At 42.7% G+C, this 20,130-nt stretch overlaps 1 protein-coding gene across 1 annotated transcript in view; it reads right to left on the bottom strand.

Annotated features, from left to right (window-relative positions):
* Dennd2a (DENN domain containing 2A) overlaps positions 1-20,130 on the bottom strand; it is a 62,276-nt gene that overhangs the window by 28,637 nt on the left and 13,509 nt on the right. The window contains exons 3-6 of the mRNA XM_026405395.2: positions 17,665-17,792; positions 16,019-16,140; positions 5,934-6,134; positions 147-240 (exon numbers count right to left, since the gene is read on the bottom strand). Coding sequence (XP_026261180.1) covers positions 147-240; positions 5,934-6,134; positions 16,019-16,140; positions 17,665-17,792 — 545 coding nt within the window. The remainder of the gene's footprint in view (positions 1-146; positions 241-5,933; positions 6,135-16,018; positions 16,141-17,664; positions 17,793-20,130) is intronic.

The following is a 20,130-nucleotide window of genomic DNA, read 5'->3' as shown; positions in this document are numbered from 1 at the left end:
AGGCTGAGCTCCTTGCTGTTTGCCATCCTAAGGACAATGGCAGAAAGTTACCAAGCACCAACTTGTTCCCCTCCCTGGAGAGCAAACCAGAAACAAGAGGACACAACTTCTAGGAGAATGATTCCAGGGGCTTGCTGGGGGCCCACCTTTTCCTGAGTTGCTCTCCGTGGACTGGGACAGCCTCTTCACCCGTTTCTTTCCTCTCCGGGCCTCGTAAGTGGCGTTGATTCGCAACACCAGCTGCCAGACACAGAAGAGGGAAAGCCAGTGTTAGCAGCCCCTGGCCCCCTCCCAGGTGCGGCTGGCCTTCCTCTGCTGCCCATTCTCTCCTAGGATGATGGAGGGCCAGGGAGGGGGAGGGACACACTTCCCACTGCCTGACAGCTCTTCTAGGCATTCTTTTCTGCCACATGGGAATGTGACTGCCAAGAAAACCAGAGGAGGCTGCCCCTCACTGCCACGTGGGCCGATATTGTCTCACAAGCTAACTCATCCAGCTGGGACCATGAGGAGACAATTTCATTGGCTCATGGTGTGACTGCCTCACCCTGAGATGTCACTGTAGCTGGGGAAGGAGTGTTTGCTCCCTAAACAAAATAAGAAAGGAAGAGACAGAAAAAAACATTTCCCAGGGAGGGTGCCTATGGTGGGAACCATTTCAAAAAATGTCTGTATAGCTCCAAGCAGGATGGGAACAGGGATTAGAGTGGCTCCTGGGTCCCCACTTGGGCATACATGGAGCTGTGCCCTGTACTGGAGCACACCATCCCACCGCATGGGAGCACTCCTCCTGACTCACAGGTCCTTCATGTACTCCCAGAGTAGCACATGTGTGGTGCAAAAGTACACTTGGAACATATGCCTATAGTCCCACTGACTCAGGCAGGAGGATTCCAAGTTCAAGGCCATCCTCAGCATCTTAGCAAGACCCTGTCTCAAAATTAAAAAAAAAAAAGGGTTGGGAGTTTGGAGTTGTGGTTCAGTGGTAGAGCACTTGCCTAGCAAGTGTGAGGCACTGGGTTTGATTCTCAGCCCTACATATAAAGAAAGGAATAAAATAAAGGTCCACCAACATCTAAAAAAAAAAAAAAGGGTTAGGGATGTAGGTCAATCCTCAGTACTGGGGGAGAAGAAAGTGCACCTGTGACATATCCCAGGCCTCCTAGAAGGCTACCTGGCCCAGATGGCTTCCACCCTTTACTACCACCAGAGCCCCTGCTCTCTGGCCCCACCATTTTCCAGAGCAGATGAGCTGTCTGCTGCCTATGACAGCTGCCTGGGTGAATGCAGACCTGCTTTAAAGGCAAGTGCTCTTCTCGCTGGTGACCAAATAAGTGTTTGGTGTTACCTGTGCTTGCTCCCCTCCTCTCCTGAAAATCTGGAGAGTGTGGAAATCTGGTGAGTGTGGACTGACATATTTTGCTTTGCTGGGACCTAGGTTTTGCTGTTACAGAGAACATGTTCATGACACAGGTGGTTCAGAACCTTGCACACAGAGGAACTCCAAAATCAGTTGTTTTGTGTGGTTTAGAAAATTATTCTTTTTTTAAAAAAAATTTATTTTTTTAGTTATAGGTGAACACAATGTCTTAATTTTATTTTATTTGGTGCTGAGGTTTGAACCCAGTGCCTCACACATGCTAGGCTCTACCTCTGAGCCACAATCAGAAAATTATTCTTATTCCTTTTTTTTTTTTTTTGTGTGTGGTGCTAGGTATTGAACCCAGGGCCCTGTACATGTAAAGCAAGCACTCTACCAACTGAGCTATATCCCTAGCTCCCTTATTACTTCTTACACAGATAGCTATATAGCTTTATGTTCAACGTTACATAGCCTTTTTTTTTAGTTGTCAATAGGCCTTTATTTATTTTTTAAAATTTTTTATTTACTTGTATGTGGTGCTGAGACTCGAACCCAGAGCCTCACACATGTGAGGCAAGTGCTCTACCAAGGAGCCCCAGCCCCAGCCCTCAATGTCATATAACTTTTTGTTGTTATTTTTAGAGATAGTGTCTCACTTTGTTGCTCAGGCTGGCCCTGAACCTCTGAGCTCAAGCAATCCTCCTGCCTCAGCCTCCCAAGTAGATGGGACTACAGGTGCATGCCATTATGTTGGCTTAACATTTTTTTTTGTCTGTATAAGTTAGTGAACAAAAATGTATAGTAGTAACTATTTTCTGTGTTCTGTGATTATTTTAAATCTTATTTTTTAATCTGGTTTAAGTGTTCCGGACTCTGCTGCATCTAGCTGGGTATGTGTCTGTATTTATTTTCTAGTTCTCGGCGGACACAACATCCTTGTTGGTATGTGGTGCTGAGGATCGAACCCGGGCCGCATGCATGCCAGGCGAGCACACTACCGCTTGAGCCACATCCCCAGCCCCGATAAAGGTTCTTAATTGTCCTTAGACTTGTGAAGTACTCTCTAAACCTCTCCCAGTGCTGCAAGGTGAGGCCCTCCACACACATCACTAAAGGCACATTCTCCAGGTTGCCTGCAGCAGAACCTCTCCTGATGGAACCCCTGGGGTGCCTTACCCCAGACTTTTCAGCATCACCTGCTCCTTTCAGCAAGTGGAAGCCTATAGATAACCTAGCTGGGAGAGAAAGAGGTCTACCTATGCACAGTTGAAGCAAACCAACCAGCAATTTTAAAGGGAGCTGCATTATATGCTGACCCATAAGTGTGGGGAATTCTTTGGTGTGCTGAGAAGAACAGGAGTGGGATGCGTAACCGGGGACAGGTCCCAGGAGAGTGCAGTGATCAGCTGTTGCCAGTCCCCATCTCTATTCTTCCCACCTTGGATCAGCTCCCCAGAATGGCTCACCAGCATCTCTCCATAGGCGGAGCACTGGGTCAGTGCTCCTGTTGTCTGCTGAACCCAATGCCTTGTCACATGCTTAGACACCTGAGCATTCTGACTTCTGATAGCCATTTAGACCTTCACTTCCAACCAGTGCTTCCCTCCTTGCCTATTGCCTTGAACCTGATTCAAATGAGCCTCCTCTATAACCTTCAAATTCTTGCCTGTGTGACAGTTACTTTGTATTTACCCTGACTATCCAGCCATCCCCTGGCATGCTCACATTCCTGAACTGGCCCTTTTTCTTCCTTTCCTTTCCTTCCTTTTGTGGAAATGTAGTGTTCCAACTACATTTCCCACAAAAGCAGACATTGTATAAATGAACTGTTAGCATTACTCATGATAGCCAGAGTACGCACGACCCAAGTGTCCGGTGAGAGATGAATGGGTAAACAAAATGTAGAATATGCCTTCAATGGAATATCATTCAGCCTCAGAAAGGAAGAAGAGTCTGACATATGCTACAATATGGAAGGACCCTAAGGACATCATGCTAAGTGAAATGAACTAGGCACAGAGGGCAAATGATTCCACTTATGTAAGGTACCTACAATAGTAAAATCAATAGAGACAGAGAGTAGGAAGGTGGATACCAGGGGCTGAGCAGGGGGACATGGAGACTTATTGTGCAATGGGTAGTTTCTGTCTAGGAGACAAATAAGTTCTGGAGAAGGATGGGGGTGCTGGTTGCTGAATAATATGAGTGCAATGAATGTACTGAATGGTACACTTAAAAATGGTTAAAATGAGCTGGGCAGAGTGGTACTCATTTGCAACTTCTGTCAGAAGGCTGAGGCAGGAGGATTGCAAGTTCAAGGCTAGCCTCAGCAAATTAAGAAGACCCTGTCTCAAGATAAAAACAAAAGGGACTGGGGATGTAGCTTAGTGGTAGAGTACCTCTGGGTTCAATCCCCAGTGCCAAAAAAAAAAAAAAAAAAAAAGATTAAAATGATAAATTTGGGCTGGGGATGTGGCTCAAGCGGTAGCGCGCTCGCCTGGCATGCGTGCCGTCCAGATTCGATCCTCAGCACCACATACAAACAAAGATGTATCCGCCGAAAAACTAAAAAATAAATAATAAAATTCTCTCTCTCTCTCTTAAAAAAAATGATAAATTTTATGTTATATATATTTTACCATAATCTAAAAAATAGAACCAAATGTCACTGGGTCAAATTTTGAGGGGTAGGTTTTTAAACCCATTCAGAATCTCCCCCCAAAATATCCAAAACCAGTAAGAAAGAAGACAGTTATAGTAAACATCCTTCCACTTATTTGATGAGAATGAACAGCCAGGAGTGTTGGCACATTCTTGTAAGCCTGGTGATTTGAGGACTAAGGCAAGAAGATGAAAAGTTCAAGGCCAGCCTCAGCAACTTATATAGAAAATGTCCTGTCCCCTCAGACCTCCAAACTTATCTGCACAAAGTTTTATGATGTTCATGACTTCCTAAAGCCCATGGCTCTGAGTTCGATGGACTTCCCACTCTAACAGTTGCCAAAGCAAGTTGGTACAGAAGGGGTCCTGAACAGCCTGCCTACTTCAGAACAGGCTGCTTTGGCAGACTGATTATTTTGGGTTCTGGGTGAGAGTGCCCATCTTAAAAATCACAGGTGTAAGGTGGGCACTCTTACCCTCCCTCTTCTTCCTGGAAGCTGGACACAAAGTTCCCATGTGAAAGATGCCCTCCCTATACTGGGAGAGAGGAAACATTCTTATCACTAGAGACAGAAAGGTGAGGCCAAGATAAACCTGTACAAACCAGCCTTGCTAAACTAACCCTTACCTTTTAGTTACTTTCCCACAATTTTTTCAACTCAGAATGTAAGTATTTAAGCCCAGTAACTTCTTTGGGTTTTCATTTTCTTGTGAAGGCTCCCCACATACATGTAATTAAAATTCACATGCAGGGGCTGGGGCTGTAGCTCAGTGGCAGAGCACTTGCCTAGCACATGTGATGCATTGGGTTCCATCCTCAGCCCAGCATAAAAATAAACAAATAAAACAAAGGCATTCTGTCCATCTACAACTACAAAAAAAAAAATTAAAAAAAATTAACATGCATTGTTCTTGTTAACCTGCCTTAAGTTAGTTTAATTTTTAGGCAAATCTTCCCTGAGAAGATAGAGGAAATGCCTCCCCTACAGTACCAAACTGGTCAATGAAAAGACCAGCACTACAGGGCTTAAACTGAGTAAAAGACAACATAACCAACAGAACATAAGATGTACAACCAAGCCATGGGCATGTTTTACTTTTGGAAGGCAGGGACCAGGAGACATTTTTAAATTTTTTTTATTTTTTATTTTTTTACCAGGAGACATTTTGTTTTTGTTTTCTTTGTGGTACTGCTAATTGAACTCAGGGACACTACTACTGAGCTAAGTCCCTAGTCCTTTTCAATTATTTATTTATTTTTTAAATATTTATTTTTTAGTTGTAGCTGGACACAATATCTTTATTTATTTATATTTATGTGGTGTTGGGGATTGAACCCAGGGCCTTGCCTGTGCTAGGTGAGTACTCTACTGCTGAGCCACAACCCAGCCCCCAACTATTTATTTTGAGATAAGGTCTTGTTAAGTTGCCTAGGCTGGCTTTAATCTTGTGATCCTCCTGCCTCAGCCTCCCAAGTTACTGGGATTATAGTGTGAGCCACTATGCCTGGTCAGAACATGTATTTTGGCAAATGTTGCCTCAGGGCACATACTGGCACCAGCTCCTGACAAAGTCTCAGGTCTAGGCATGATGGATGGAGGTCTACTTTTTCAGGATAAGAAGGAGAAGGCTATGGCCTTTTGAGTACAGGCACTGAGAACACTGGGTCTGAAGAACGGTTAAGGCAGGGAGAGACATGGCTAAGAGGAAGTGTATATATAAGACCACAATAATTATTAGGACAGAGGCTGAGATATCCTAGCCTTCTGGTTTTACCATGTCACCTCCTGTGGGTGACAGAATGAACAGAGGGCCCAGTGGCTGGGTCTCTGCCCAGCCTGCCCTGCAGCCTTCCTTTGCAGAGAAGGAGGATTGCATATTGGAACATGAAGTTGGTTGTGCGCATTACCTTGGGGATCTTTTTCTTCTTCCTGCCATTCTGTAGGTCTCCAAGGTTAAAGAAAGTGTCATCAGGACTGCTGGGTGTGGAGGGGGGGCTAATTCTGGAAGGGGACCCAGTTCCATCCCGACTCAACTTCCTAGCGTCCAGCAGTTTGAAGTTCCACCTCTCTGAATTTTGCCGGAAAAAAGCAGGTTTGGAGAATGATTGCTGTGTGAGGAAAGGAGAACAGATGAGTAAACCAATACACAGGGACTAACCAGGTGATAACTGGTGGTGCCAGTGACAGGGACCATGCAACTGAGAAGGGGAGCTGGTCTACCTTCCCAGAGTATGTGGGATTTATGTAGGCTAACAAGTGTCAGTTTAACTTACCCAATCGTGGAAAATTTGTGTGACAAAGGAGTAAATCTAAACTGGCCTGTCTTTTCAGACAAGTGGATGTCACCTGGCTCAGTCCCCGGACTTTACAGATGAGGTTCTCTGACAATACAAGACATGGGGATTAGAGGTCTGGCTGTGACCCTGCCGCTGTGCAAGGAATTTCACTTCTTTGGACTTCAATATTTTTCCCTCTCTTTCTGTGCTGAAGATTAAGCTCAAGGCATCGCGCATTTAAGCAGATGCACTCCTACTGAGCCGCATTCCCAGCTCCAATTAGACTAAGACAAGTTTTTTTAAAGTCAAAAGACAAAAAAACTTGCTAAAAAATTTAGGGGCTGGCTGAGTGCAGTGGCACACACCTGTAATCCTGGCAGCTCGTGAGGCTCAGGCAGGAGGATTGTGAATTCAAAGCCAGCCTCAGCAACTTAGCGAGGCACTAAGCAACTCATTGAGAACCTGTCTCTAAATAAAATATTTAAAAAAGGGCTGGGGGTGCTAGGGTTGTGGCTCAGTGGTAGAGCCCTTGCTGGCAACTATGAGGCATTGGGTTTGATCCTCAGCACCACATAAAAATAAATAAATAAAACAAAGGGGGGCTGGGGATGTGGCTCAAGCGGTAGCGCGCTCGCCTGGCATGTGTGCGGCCCGGGTTCGATCCTCAGCACCACATACCAACAAAGATGTTGTGTCTGCCAAAAACTAAAAAATAAATATTAAAAAATTCTCTCTCTCAAAAAAAAAAAAAAAAAACAAAAACAAAACAATGGTGTTCTGCCCAACTCCAACAACAACAAAAAATAAATAAAAAAAAAAAAGGGTTGGGGATGTGACCTAATGGTTAATCATCCCTTGGTTCAACCCCCTATACCCCCCCCCCCAAAAGGGAGGGGAGGCTAGGTGTGTAGTTTAGTGGTGGATTGTTTGCCTAGCATGCATGAGGAAGGCCCTGGGTTTGAATCCCAGCTCTGCAAACAAACAAAAACATAACTCATCACACAGAAAAAACCCTCATTTTCCTGATAAATAATACAAATTAATGAGAAAAAGACCAATAATTTAAAAGAAAAACATGCAAAAGAAAGCTTAAAGAAAAGAAAGTGCAACAATTTATTTAGTTATATAAAAAGATTCTTATTTTCACTCATAAAAGAAAATTATACTCCACTGAAGGAACATTTTTCATTTAAAGATTAGCAAAGGTAAAAAAAAAAAGGTCTGATATTCATTTTGTTGAAGGTGAAAGGAAAAAAAATCATTTCCATACACTGTTGATGGGAATATAAATTGGTACAATTCCCATCTAACAAAATGACATGTGACCTTTAATCAAGAAATTCTCCCTCTAGGAATTCCCCCTACTGACATACTTGTACTTATTCAAGGAAAGCTATGTTGTTGTGCAAAGTATATCGTATACGGTGATGTGGTTTATAATCATAGAATGTTAGAAACAACCTAAATGCCCTCAAAAGAAATTGCCAAATAATGGGCTCAGGTTATGGCTCAGTAACAGAGCGCTTGCCTTGCATATTTGAGGCACTGGGTTCAATTCTCAGTACCACATAGAAATAAATAAACAAAATAAAGATATTGTGCCTATGTATAACTGAAAAGAAAAGAAAAGAAACAAACTGCCAAATAAATTATGGCATATCCATACAATAAAATACTATGCAACTGTAAAAAAAATTCTTGGGCTGGAGGTATGACATAGTGGTAGAGCACTTGCCTAGCATGCACAAGGGCCTGGGTTCTATCCTTAGCACTGCCCAAAGCACTGCCCAACAAACAAAACAAAACAAAACTTGTGTCGTGTTCTTTATGCATAGAATAGTTCTGGAAGAATAGTTCTCCATGGATCAAGAAATTGATTCACAGTGGATTTGGTGGAGGAGAGAAAAGGGAGATAAAGGTAAGCAGATTTTCATTGTATACTTTCATATTTCTTGAATTCAGAACCATATAAATGTACTAAAATAACACTTTAAAAATTTTTTATTGTTTTGGGTACTGAGGATTGAACCCCAAGAGTGCTTAACCACTAAGTTATATCTCCAGTCCTTATTCTTTCAAATTTTTGGTTGTTATTTATTTTTTTTGGGTTCTGGGAATTGAACCCAGGGCCTTGTGCATGTAAGGCAAGCACTTTACCAACTGAGCTATATCCCCAGCCCCTATTCTTTTAAATTTTGAGACAAGGTCTCACTAAATTTCTAAGGCTGGCCTTAAACTTGGGATCCTCTTGTTTCAGCCTTCCAAGTCCTAGGATTATGGGTGTGCCCCATTAGTTGCCAGCTAAAATAATAAATACTAGTTAGACAAAACAAAAGAAACACTTTAAGTCTTTTCGAACAGTACTTTCAGGTCTTACATTTTACAATACTGCATAGTTACTAAGTCTCTTTTTAAAATTGATGAATGAACTAAATGAGATAAAGGTATATAAGGCAGCTGGCAGAGTGCCTGATATAATTCAATAGATGTGCAATATTATTTTGCTTCCTCTCCCTATGACACTAATATTTGTTCATACTTCAATGGGCTAACTACATTCTTCTTCTTTTTCTTTTTTTCCTGGTGTTGGGGATGGAACCCAGGACCCTCAGGCACACTAGGCAAGTGGCTATACCTCCAGCCCTAACTGCATTTTTCTTTCTTTCTTCTTTTTTATAATTTTTTTTTTTTTAGTTGTAGATGGACACAATACCTTTATTTTATTTATTTATTTTCATGTGGTGCTGAGGATAGAATCCAGTGCCTCATACCTGCAAGGCAAGTGCTCTGCCACTGAGCTATAATCCTAGCCCTAATTGCATTTTTCTTTAGTGTTTATTTGCCTATTTATCTTTTGGGATCCTAGGGTATTTCTTATTATTGTGAATGAGCTCATATCAAACAGATATTAACTGTTTTTAAGTTTTGCTACAACTGTGCTTTTCCCATGTGGCTTATTTATATTTTGATTACATGCAATTTTTCAGGTTTTTTTTATTGTTGTTGTTTTTTTTGATGCCCAGGATCAAGTTCAGGGCTTCACAAATACTAAGCAAGTGCTCTACCACTGAGCTAAACCTCAAGTACCCAGTGTGCACATAACTTTTTTCTTATATGAAAATCTGTTAATTTTTTACCTTTGTAATTCATTTAATCTCTTCATTAATTCCATTTTTTTCGGGATTTTCTTGGTTTGTTTTGAACATATTTTACTCATTAATCCATCAGTAATTTGTTTTATGGTATGTTAATCTAAATATTTTCCTGCAATCTAACTTATTCTATTTAATGAATGAGCTTTCCCACTCAAATTTTAAGGTCATATATATCATAGCTTTTTTTTTGGTACCGGGAATTGAATCCAGGGGAACCTTACCACTGAGCCACATCCCCCAGCCCTTTTTATTATTTTTTTTTTATTTTGAGACAGGGTCTCTCTAAGTTGGTAAGGCTGGCCTCGAACTTGAGATCCTCTTGCTTCAGACTCTGGAGTTGCTAGGACTACGTGTCCACTACCATGCCTGGCTACATTGATCACATTTTAAACCCTCAAAGAATAGGTTTATTTTGTTCCACTAACTTCTCATTCTAAACTAGAATAGTAAGTGATAATGACTTCAGAACATTTTCAAGATATCCAAGAATAAAGACCCCTAGTCTTCCCAATGGCTGGTTCTATTGTTTTATCATTGGTCTTCAAGTATCAATAAATTGCTCAGTACAGGAAGTATTGGCCTTCTTAGGTCACTGTGGGTATCTTAATCATACTGGCACAAAAACAAATAGCTGGGCATGATGGTGCTTTCCTGTGACCCAGCAACCCATGAGGCAGAAGGATCTCAATTCAAAGTCACCCTACCTCAAAATATATATATATATATATTTTTTTTTAAAGAGAGAGAGGGGGGGGAATTCTTTTTAATATTTATTTTTTTTAGTTTTCGGCGGACACGACATCTTTGTTTGTGGTGCTGAGGATCGAACCCAGGCCACACGCATGCCAGGCGAGCACCCTACCGCTTGAGCCACATCCCCAGCCCAAAATAATTTTTTTTAAAGGGTTAGAGACATAGTTCAGTGGTAGAGCACTTGCCTACCATGCACAGTATTAAAGAAAAATGAAGGGCTGGGGATATACCTCAGTTGGTAGAGTGCTTGCCTTGCATGCACAAGACCCTGGGTTCAATCCCCAGCACCAAAATAAATAAATAAATAAATAAATAACAAGGACCTTAAAGGCCAAACTTCATTTGCAATGATATCCAAAGAAATAACCTAATTCTTTAACTAGATTGAAAACTCCTATCAAATTGTTGGCAGTAGTATTTGTTTTCATTAGAGATTTAGATTGTGACATTGTTTAAAGGAGATTTGACCTATGGAAAGATTTAAGAAGAAATCAAAACAATGCACACAACTTTCTAAAGAATGTCAAGAGGGGCTGAGTGGGTGGCACATGCCTGTAATCCCAGTGGTTCGGGAGGCTGAGGCAGGAGGATCAGAGTCAACCTCAGCAAAAAAGTGAGGTGCTAAGCAACTCAATGAGACTCTGTCTCTAAAAATAAAATACTAAATAGGACTGGGGATGTGGCTCAGTGGTTGAGTGCCCCTGAGTTCAATCCCTGGTACCAAAAAAAAAAAAAAAAAAAAAAAAAAAAGACATAAAGAGGCCTGGCAGAGGCTGTGTGTGGAGTGCATCACCCAGCAGTCACAATGCTGGAGAAAGGGTCTGGGTTGTCACAGAGAATCCAAATAAGCATCGAAAGTCCAGGAGCTGCCATGAGGAGGTGGGATTCCAGTAGTTTCTTAGATAATACAAAGGGGAGACTCAGGGACTATGTGGGGGAGCATTATGAAGCATATAAAAGTCTGAGACCAGGCTTAGGGGTGAGGAGAACAAATTAGACCAAAGAGAGTCTTCATGGCTCCAAGTGAGGGCCACAAACAGAAGGGGGAGATAACACAAGGAAGATGTCTGTTTATTGAAGGCCTCTGAAAACAAAGTTATGAATCCTGGATTTAGCAGGGGCCAGCAAACTGGGGCCAGAGAATATTTAAGGCTGTGGCCACATTCTTACCATTTCAACTCTCAACTGTGCCACGGTAGTTAACTGCTAATGCAGCCACAGTCAATGTGACACGGATGAGTATGGCTGTGTCCTAATAAAACTTCATTCATAAAAATCAGGCAGCCAGCAATGGTGTGCCAAATCCTAACTGTAGTATAAAGGGAAGTCACTACAGGATCCTAAGGGTGATATTTTTAGACTTTGGTCCAGAGAAGATTCCAGTTTTTGATAAAAGCACCTCACACCAACATATACAGTGCCCAACTCTGTCATGCCTCTATTTAGTAGCTCTGTCACAGATGTACACCAAGTGTCTTTTAGAGATTGGGCACCACAAAAGATCTGTAGTGTCCAAAAGGGAAAGGCAGACAGGACCCTCTTGGCCTGATGTCTGACTTCATGTGAAGCCTCTTGCATTATTTCAGGAAGCTGTGTGGGGAAGATCAGGTGGTAAGGAAGCCCTGCACCTTCTAGAGGGAGCTAACCTGGACACAAGTGCTGGCTCATTAACCCATTTTTGGGGGGTGAGTACTGGGGATTGAACACTGGTTTACCACTGAGCTATATCCCCAGCCTTTTATTTTATTTTAAGACAGGGTTTTGCTAAGTTGCTTAATGCCTAAATTGCTTAGGGCCTTTGCTGAGGCTGGCCCCCAATTTGCAATCCTCCTGCCTTAACCTCTTGAGTTGCTGAGATTATAGGTGTGTGCTACTGCCCCCGGCTCGCTCAGTCTTATCTGTGAATGGTATCATATGTAGAAGAGAGTATCTCTAGCCAAGCACAGTGGTGTATGCCTGCAGTTCTAGCTACTCAGGAGACTGAGGTTGGACAACTGTTTGTGCCCAGGATTTGAAGGCAATGCAGTAAGACCCTACCTCAAGACAAAAGCAACAAAATGAGTGTCTCATATTAGCCCAGGTTTCCTCTATTGTAAAAATTTGTTCCTGCTGTATTCTCTGTGCTTCACTAGGCATGGGAATGGTGGGTAACACCCAGCAAGAAAAGAAGGCACAGTAGAAGGCTGTCTTCTAAAAAGAGCTTGCATTCTGTGTTCATTAGGCCTCAGCATCTGCCCCAGCTGCACATCTGTTCTTTTCTGAGGACAGTCTGTCTGACAGACCCTCCCACTCTGCTGGGACCAAGCAGGAGCTAATGAAAGAAACATCCCAAAGATGGCTTACGACCTTTCTATGGCTGGCAGAGGAGGTCAACATAGAAGGACTGCTTCAGCTGAGACTGCTTCTAAGGTCCTAGATGCAGCCCAGATGCCACAGATGCTCAATGAATATTTGATGAACTCAATGGAGGAAGTGGCGAAGCCTGAAGCTTTCCCCCAGAATGGGGGCATAAACCAGACACCAGATGTGGGAGTGTAGAGTATCGAGTGTGGACATGGGGCCCTGCTGATGACTTGCAGAGGCCCAAACAGCCTGCAAGTACCAGTGGCAATCAGATACATGCACCAGTCAACCACATTCTCTCTCCTTAGGACAGATGTATCTGGACTGCAAGCTCTGGCTGCCACCGCCACCAACCTAGTCTAGCTGTTTAGGTGACAAAGGCTCTGGGCTTTCTCTGTCTGGCAGGAGCAGGAAGAAAGGGCTGCTCAGCCTTTAGTTTCTGGTACCAGGGAGGTGTACCCTGCTCTGAATGCGTTTGCTCTGGGCAGATGTTCCTCACTGTTCTTAAAAGGAGGTACAGTGCACTCCCCTGTGGAGTGATGAGCCAGGAGGGTGGGATGGAGCTTTCTTCTCCCAAGCAAGCCTCCTCCACTATGGGGAAAGGATTTCCTAGATGTTGGATATGTCCATATTCCAATGAAAACACAAACACATTTCCAAGGGAAGTAGAAACCACTAGTTATTGGTTGTCATGAATTATTCACAACTACTCTCTTTTCCACATGATGGGGAAAATGGCAGTTGATTGATTTGGACAAGTATTATAGTAACTGACGTGGGTCCGTAAGCCATACCCTTCATGATGGCTTCTACCTCAACTCTTCTGGAAGATGGTGGCAGGAGCTTCCCGTTAGGACCACCAAGTGCAGAAGGCAAGCCTCATGTGGAACAGCCCCCAGCTAACAGCGAACACTGACCCTGTGGGGCTCAATAGGAAGATGGCTGCTTTTCTCAGGCTGAAAACAGATCCTTGCAATGGGATATAATTGGGCACTTACAGCCTGAATTTGGTAATTTTTTATTTCTAAAAAACTGAATATTTGTAACAACTACTAGGGCCTTAGGAAAGACACAAAGAAACAGAATATAAACTGTGTGACCTTGAGTAGTTTGTCCTTACTTAGGGAGATGTTTTTAAGACACATTACATGATTTAAATCCAAACTCCAATCATAATGTAAGAAATGTCACAAGGCAATAGACAATTCATGTGAAATGAATGATATGGCTTCTGGGTGTTACAGGCCATCAAAGGTGAAAAACTTCTAGGTGCTGCAATGGCCTAACCAACTCCCCAAAGGAGGCACTAATGAGCTGCTCCTCAAAGGACAGGATGGAGGGAGCGGAGGGAGTGGTCAAAGGCATAGACAGACAGAGTTTAGCCGGGGATTAGCAAATTACAGCCCAGGGGCCACATCTGACCTGCCACAAGTTGAGAACAGGTTTTACATTATTTATTTATTTATTTATTTAAAGAGAGAGAGACTGGGGCATTTTTTTTTTTTTTTTTTTTTAGAGAGAGAGAGAGACAGAGAATGAATTTTAATATTTATTTTTTTTTTTAGTTTTTGGCGGACACAACATCTTTGTTTGTATGTGGTGCTGAGGACCGAACCCGGCCGCACACATGCCAGGCAAGCGCGCTACCGCTTGAGCCACATCCCCAGCCCAGGTTTTACATTTTTTAAAAAAATATTTATTTTTTAGTTAAAGGTGGACACAATATTTTTTATTTTATTTTTAAGTGATACTGAGGATCGAACCCAGTGCCTCATGCATGCTAGGCAAGCACTCTACCACCGAGCCACAACCCCAGCCCCAGATTTTACATTTTTATATGGTTGAAAAATAAAATTCAAATTTCAGTGCTTCCAAATAGTTTCACTGAAACAGACATTCTCACTTGTTACATATCATTTTATGGCTGCTTCACACTATAATGCAGGTAGCTACAACAGAGACCACCTATCCCACAAACCCTAAAATATTTACTCTCTGGCTGCTTAGAAAAAGTTTGCTGATCCTTGCCTGATAATATCAAAGGGTAGCTGGTAAGCTCTGCTGGCAGGGAGTGTTTGCACATAAGAACTGTGGGAGATCATGCAATGAGGGGTGCTTGGGGATTAATTATAAAAGATACTTAAGGACACACTAAAGAATATCAACTCCAACTATTAGGCAAGAGGTTGAAATTATTAGCATGTACATGAATAGTTACATTATCTATGTGCACATGGTACAAAACTACAAAAGGTTCAAAAGTATACTCTGAAGTATACTCATACATTGTTGATGGGACTGCAAAATGGTGCAACCACTATGGAAAGCAGTATGGAGATATCTCAGAAAACTTGGAATGGAACCCACCATTTGTCCCAGCTATCCCACTCCTTCGTTTATACCCAAAGATCTTAAAATCAGCACACTACAATGACTCAGCCACATCAATGTTTATAGCAGCTCAATTCACAATAGCTCAACTATGAAACCAAACCTAGATGCCCTTCAACAGATAAACGGATAAAGAAAATGTGGTACATATACACAAGAAGAACGAAACTATGGCATTTGCAGGGAAATGGATGGAACTAGAGAATATCATGCTAAGTGAAATGAACCAATCCCCCAAAACCAAAACCCAAATGTTTTCTCTGATAAGCAGATGTTGATCCATAGTGAGGTGGGGGGATAGGGAAGAATGAAGAAACTTTGGTTTATGTAGAGGGGAATAAGGGGAGGGGTTGGGTTGTAGGGATGGGAAGGATGGTAGAAAGAGACAGACATTATTATCCTATATACATGTATGATTATACTACTGGAGTGACTCTGAACCAGTACAGCCAGAGGAATGAGAAGGTGTGCTCCATTTGTATACAATGTGTCAAAATACATTCTACTATAAAATGAATAAATTAATTTAAAAAAAAAAGCATACTCTGTAAAAAGAAAGCCAGTCTTGTGGCCTATAGGAAGTCAGGCACTGACAGTTCCACCAAGGTACCTGCTTAAGGTCTATCCATGCTAAGATCCCTCACAGAGAAATTCTTCTACATCCATGAACACAGGTGAGCTCCCATGCTTGTATATACTTTCATTTCAAAACCCCCACAAATGGTAGAATACTAAAAATATACTGTTCTTCACCCTGCATTTCAGTCTTGTGTGTCAGAGTTTGTTCAGTGCCTTCTTCTGAACAGCTGTATCATATGGATGGACCATTTTTTATGTAAAAAGTTTGAGGAGAGTTCTGAGCTAGAAGCTCAGTGGTATTTTTAGAGATTCTGTCAAGCAGTGGGGGTCCAGGAAAATGAGAGGCAGGAAGGCCAGTCAGACAGTGGATAGAAAGATCCAGGTTGTGACAGACAGAACCAGATGCCTGGTTGTGAGGATGGCCTGAACTCCAGAGTGTTCAGGGACATGGTACCTGGGACCCCTCTCCTGCCACCACTCCCCCAGGGCTCATACCTTGGTGGGAGTGTCAGGTATGGAAGAGGTGGGAGAACCAGGAAAGGTCAAGACACATTTCTTGCCCAGGCAGCGGCCATGTAATTCGATGTCTTCATAAGGGTTTTCCTTCATTGGTGGATCTGTGGTCAAAGGCAATGGGTCAGGAACCTGGGAAGTTTTCCTCCTCAGAACACTGAGGCTAACATTTTGGCCTCTCCTGCGCTAGCCCTGGTGGGATGTCTGTTGTTTTGCTGCCCATCACCCTTTCTCTCAGTGACAGACCCTGATTATCACCAGGGTAACAACCTGTCCCCTCCCTTAAAGCTATGTAAGATTAATTTAACTCCCAGTTTCAGGACTTCAGCACTCTAGGGGCCTCAGACTGCTGCCTCAGTGATGAGTTCAGGTCAGGGTTCGCATCCCAGTCCAAGGCAAACACCACATGGCATTCCCAGACTCCAAAGTGAACAAGGGAGCCAAGCTGGTCTGGCCAGAGTGAACCTCAGGATTTTTGCAAAGACTTGCAAGACATAGGTACTCCTTCCCAGGGGAAGGTATGAACTCCAAGGAGCCGTTAGCCCTAATCCTGAGGATGATGGGAAGTCCGCTGAGAATGGAGCTTCTCTGGGAGGTAAGAAATGGAGGAGGAAAAATGCCAATTCTGGTCATGGGAGTCCATGACCTCCCTTTGTTGTTCAGTTGGTGTCCTTGTTCCCTATAACTGAAAGCAACCTCTCAGGCATATGCTGCAGAAGTCCAGAGTTCATACCCTCCTTGGATTTGGGAAGCTTGCTGCTTTAGAAAACCCCGCCTACACAGCTCAGCTGACTGAGTGCATGCCCCACCTCTCCTCGCATGGTATTTTCTGGTACTGGAGACTCCATGCATGCAAGTCTGTGGGCATCTGCCCCACCTGCCTCTCACATGCACTCACCTATGGGTTTCTCCCTCTTCCCAGCTCGCTTTCTCTCCCACGGTAAGCAGATACCAGTCTGAGCTCACACCACACTGAAACTGTGATCTTACAGAAGATTACTGAACTCCCCAAACAAACTTTGAATATGAGCCCCACTTTGGAATCTAAGAGGAGTCTTTGGGGCTAGGCCAAAGTTACTCTCCAACAACACATTCATTTAGTCTGTACTCTGATGCCCTGTTAGTGCCATACTCCTGAGTGTCTGAAAAAGCATGCTGGTCTTCAGTGTTTTCTTTCATTCAGTCATCCCTACAATTCAGGGAGCATCTGTAAGGAGCCAGGTCTTTTACATTCTCTCCAGTCCTTAAATAACCTACAAGGGAGCCATTATCACCCTCACTATTGAGACAAGGGAGCTCAAGTTCAGAGAAATTACAGTATCACCAGTTCAATATCACACAGCTAACAAGGGGCAGAGCCAAGATTTCATTCCAGATGGTGACTCCAGGCCTTCTGTTTCTTGGTCCACACCCTGCCTCCTGTGCGGTTCATGACCAGCCCTTCTTCTCCCTTCCAGCCTCGTGTTCTCACTTATCTCACTGAGGCCCACTCTCCCCTCCTGTCTACCTGCTCTCTCATTCATTTGACTACACTCTGTCTTTGTGTGTGCACGTGTGTGTTTCAAGCAGCATCCCCATTTCCTCTCCCTCTTTCTTACATCCAGACTCACAGACATTTGGTCTCTTACCTAGAATGTCTTCATAGACGTTCTCCTCTGATAAAGTGCGTGTGAGCCCCAATTTAGTCTGTGCATACCAGTCCACCCTGTTGTTCTCGCAGGAAGACTGCAGTAAGTCTTCGAACTCATAGGACTTTCTGAATTGTGCAAATGGGAGGGAAAAACCAAGAACTTGAATCAATATAGGCTTCTTCAGAGAATATACACCCCCTTTCTAAATTTGTTCTTAGAAAGCTTTCTATTATTGAAATCAACTGTTTTTACAAAAGTGAATATCCACAAATAAGAAAGGTGGCTTTTGCTTGCAAGAATATTTATGCTATTATGCTAAGTGAAAACAGAAAAAAAATATATACATGTATGTGTATATATACATATACATACACATATTATACACACATATATTTTCCCCAGGTTGCAAATAAACATATCCACATACAATAAAAAGAAAAGACAGAAGTGAAATACAGAGGTGCCACCTTAGGACTGAGGGATGGCTAGTGACCTCTCTGCTCTTTTACTTTCCCGGACCTGAATTTTCTAGTGTTTACGGACCATACATTACTTCAATTAACAGAGAAGCAGTGAGGGTGAGTTCAGAGTGGACCAGAGGCCTAGGCACTGGCTCTTTCCTCTAACCTAAGTGGCAATAGTCAGTTATGGAACCCAAGGGCCCGCTGAGGCATCCTGTCTTGCCCCTCAGAGAGCTGATCAAAGCGACTGGCTCTCATTTGTGACCTGGCACATACATAGCTTTCTACCATAAAGCACTGATGATTTTTATAACTTTGAATATTTAGGAAAGGTCATATTATGTAGCATGAAAAACTTCAGGCATCTTAGGATCCACAATACCTCCCACCTTTTTCTTCTCTCTCCCACTGGTCTCCAAAGTAACCATAATGTCCCCTTCCTGACAGAACCACCCCCAAGCGGAAATACTGAGAATTTCTCCAGAACACACCTGGTCCTTCCTGAATGAAATTTTAGGTGAACATGCTGTCCACCCACTTTGAGCAGGGCACATCCCCTCAAGCCACATCCTTGACTTGGTGGCTTTTGCTTGCAAGAATATTTATGCTATTATGCTAAGTGAAAAATAGTAAAAAAAAAAAAAAATATATATATATATATATATATATATATATATATATATATATATATATATATTTATACACACACACACACACACACACACACACACATATATATATACATAATACAAATATTTTTCCCATGTTGCAAATAAACATATCCACATAAAATAAAAAGACAGAAGTGAAATACAGAGGTGCCACCTCAGGACTAAGGGATAGCTAGAGATCTCTCTGCTCTTTTACTTTTCCAGACTTGAATTTTCCTCTTCTTCTTACATAGTCCATTTGGTCACAACCCTTCTGTGGCTCAGAAACCCAGCTCTTTTTATTTTATTCACAGTGTCCAGCAGAGTTCTGCAGATGCTTCATGATAAATACTTGTAGCTGACTACCTAAATATTCATAGTGGCTTTGCTTGTTCATCTGCACTCTCAATTTTCTTCTAGCCCCTAGGGAAGATGTTTTTCTGGTGGCTTGGATTTATTTATCTATTTATTTATTTATTTATTTTAGTTTTCGGCGGACACAACATCTTTGTTTGTATGTGGTGCTGAGGATCGAACCCGGGCCGCACGCATGCCAGGCGAGCGCGCTACCGCTTGAGCCACATCCCCAGCCCCTGGCTTGGATTTTAAAATAAACCTGAACATGGCTTCCTCACAGGCCCTTTAATCCTAGGTGAACTACTTAAGTCAGATAAATTCAGTGTCCTCATTTGATAGTAATTATCTCATAGAACTATTGAGAGACAGAGAGAGAGAGAGATGTTTACAAAGTGTTCATCACTGTCCTTGGCACTTAATGAGCACTCAACAAACGTTAGCTATTAATTATGTAGCAATCATTCTACACTGACATGTACTGTGTGGAGGCACTGTGCTCAGGAGTCAATAAATAAGGGGTGACTAAAACAGTCACTGTCCCTGCCTCATACAGTTTACCTTCTAGGGAGGAAAACATATTGAATCAGTGCATGCACAAATAAATACAGTGTAAACTGTGTTAAGTTCAATGATGGGAAAGCAAAGTCTGCTATAAATGAGAGTATTAGGAGGACTGGATTTAGGGATACATCAGAGAAGGACTTGGGATAATGTCACTGAGACCTCAAGGATGATAGGCCTCAGTGGGGGAGGGCTGCAGGACTATGGTGGGTGTGAAGGCTCTGAGGCTACAGGAAGTTTGGTGCTTTCAAGGAAATAGTTGTCATAGAGCTGAACTGTGGGCAACAGGTGTGGCGAGTGATGTGCAACAAGACGACAGATCTGGGTGGAGATCATCGGCCTCCTTCCAACCTCTGGGGAGTGTGTGCATAATTAAAATTTTCCTTATCCACTACCCTTACCCCATACTGAGAATCTGTCATTTGATGCAGTAA

This window comes from Urocitellus parryii, chromosome 3, assembly GCF_045843805.1.
Source record: "Urocitellus parryii isolate mUroPar1 chromosome 3, mUroPar1.hap1, whole genome shotgun sequence".
NCBI lineage: Eukaryota > Metazoa > Chordata > Mammalia > Rodentia > Sciuridae > Urocitellus > Urocitellus parryii.
Note: the sequence above shows the minus strand (reverse complement) of the source record. Positions and strands in the feature narration are given on the sequence as shown.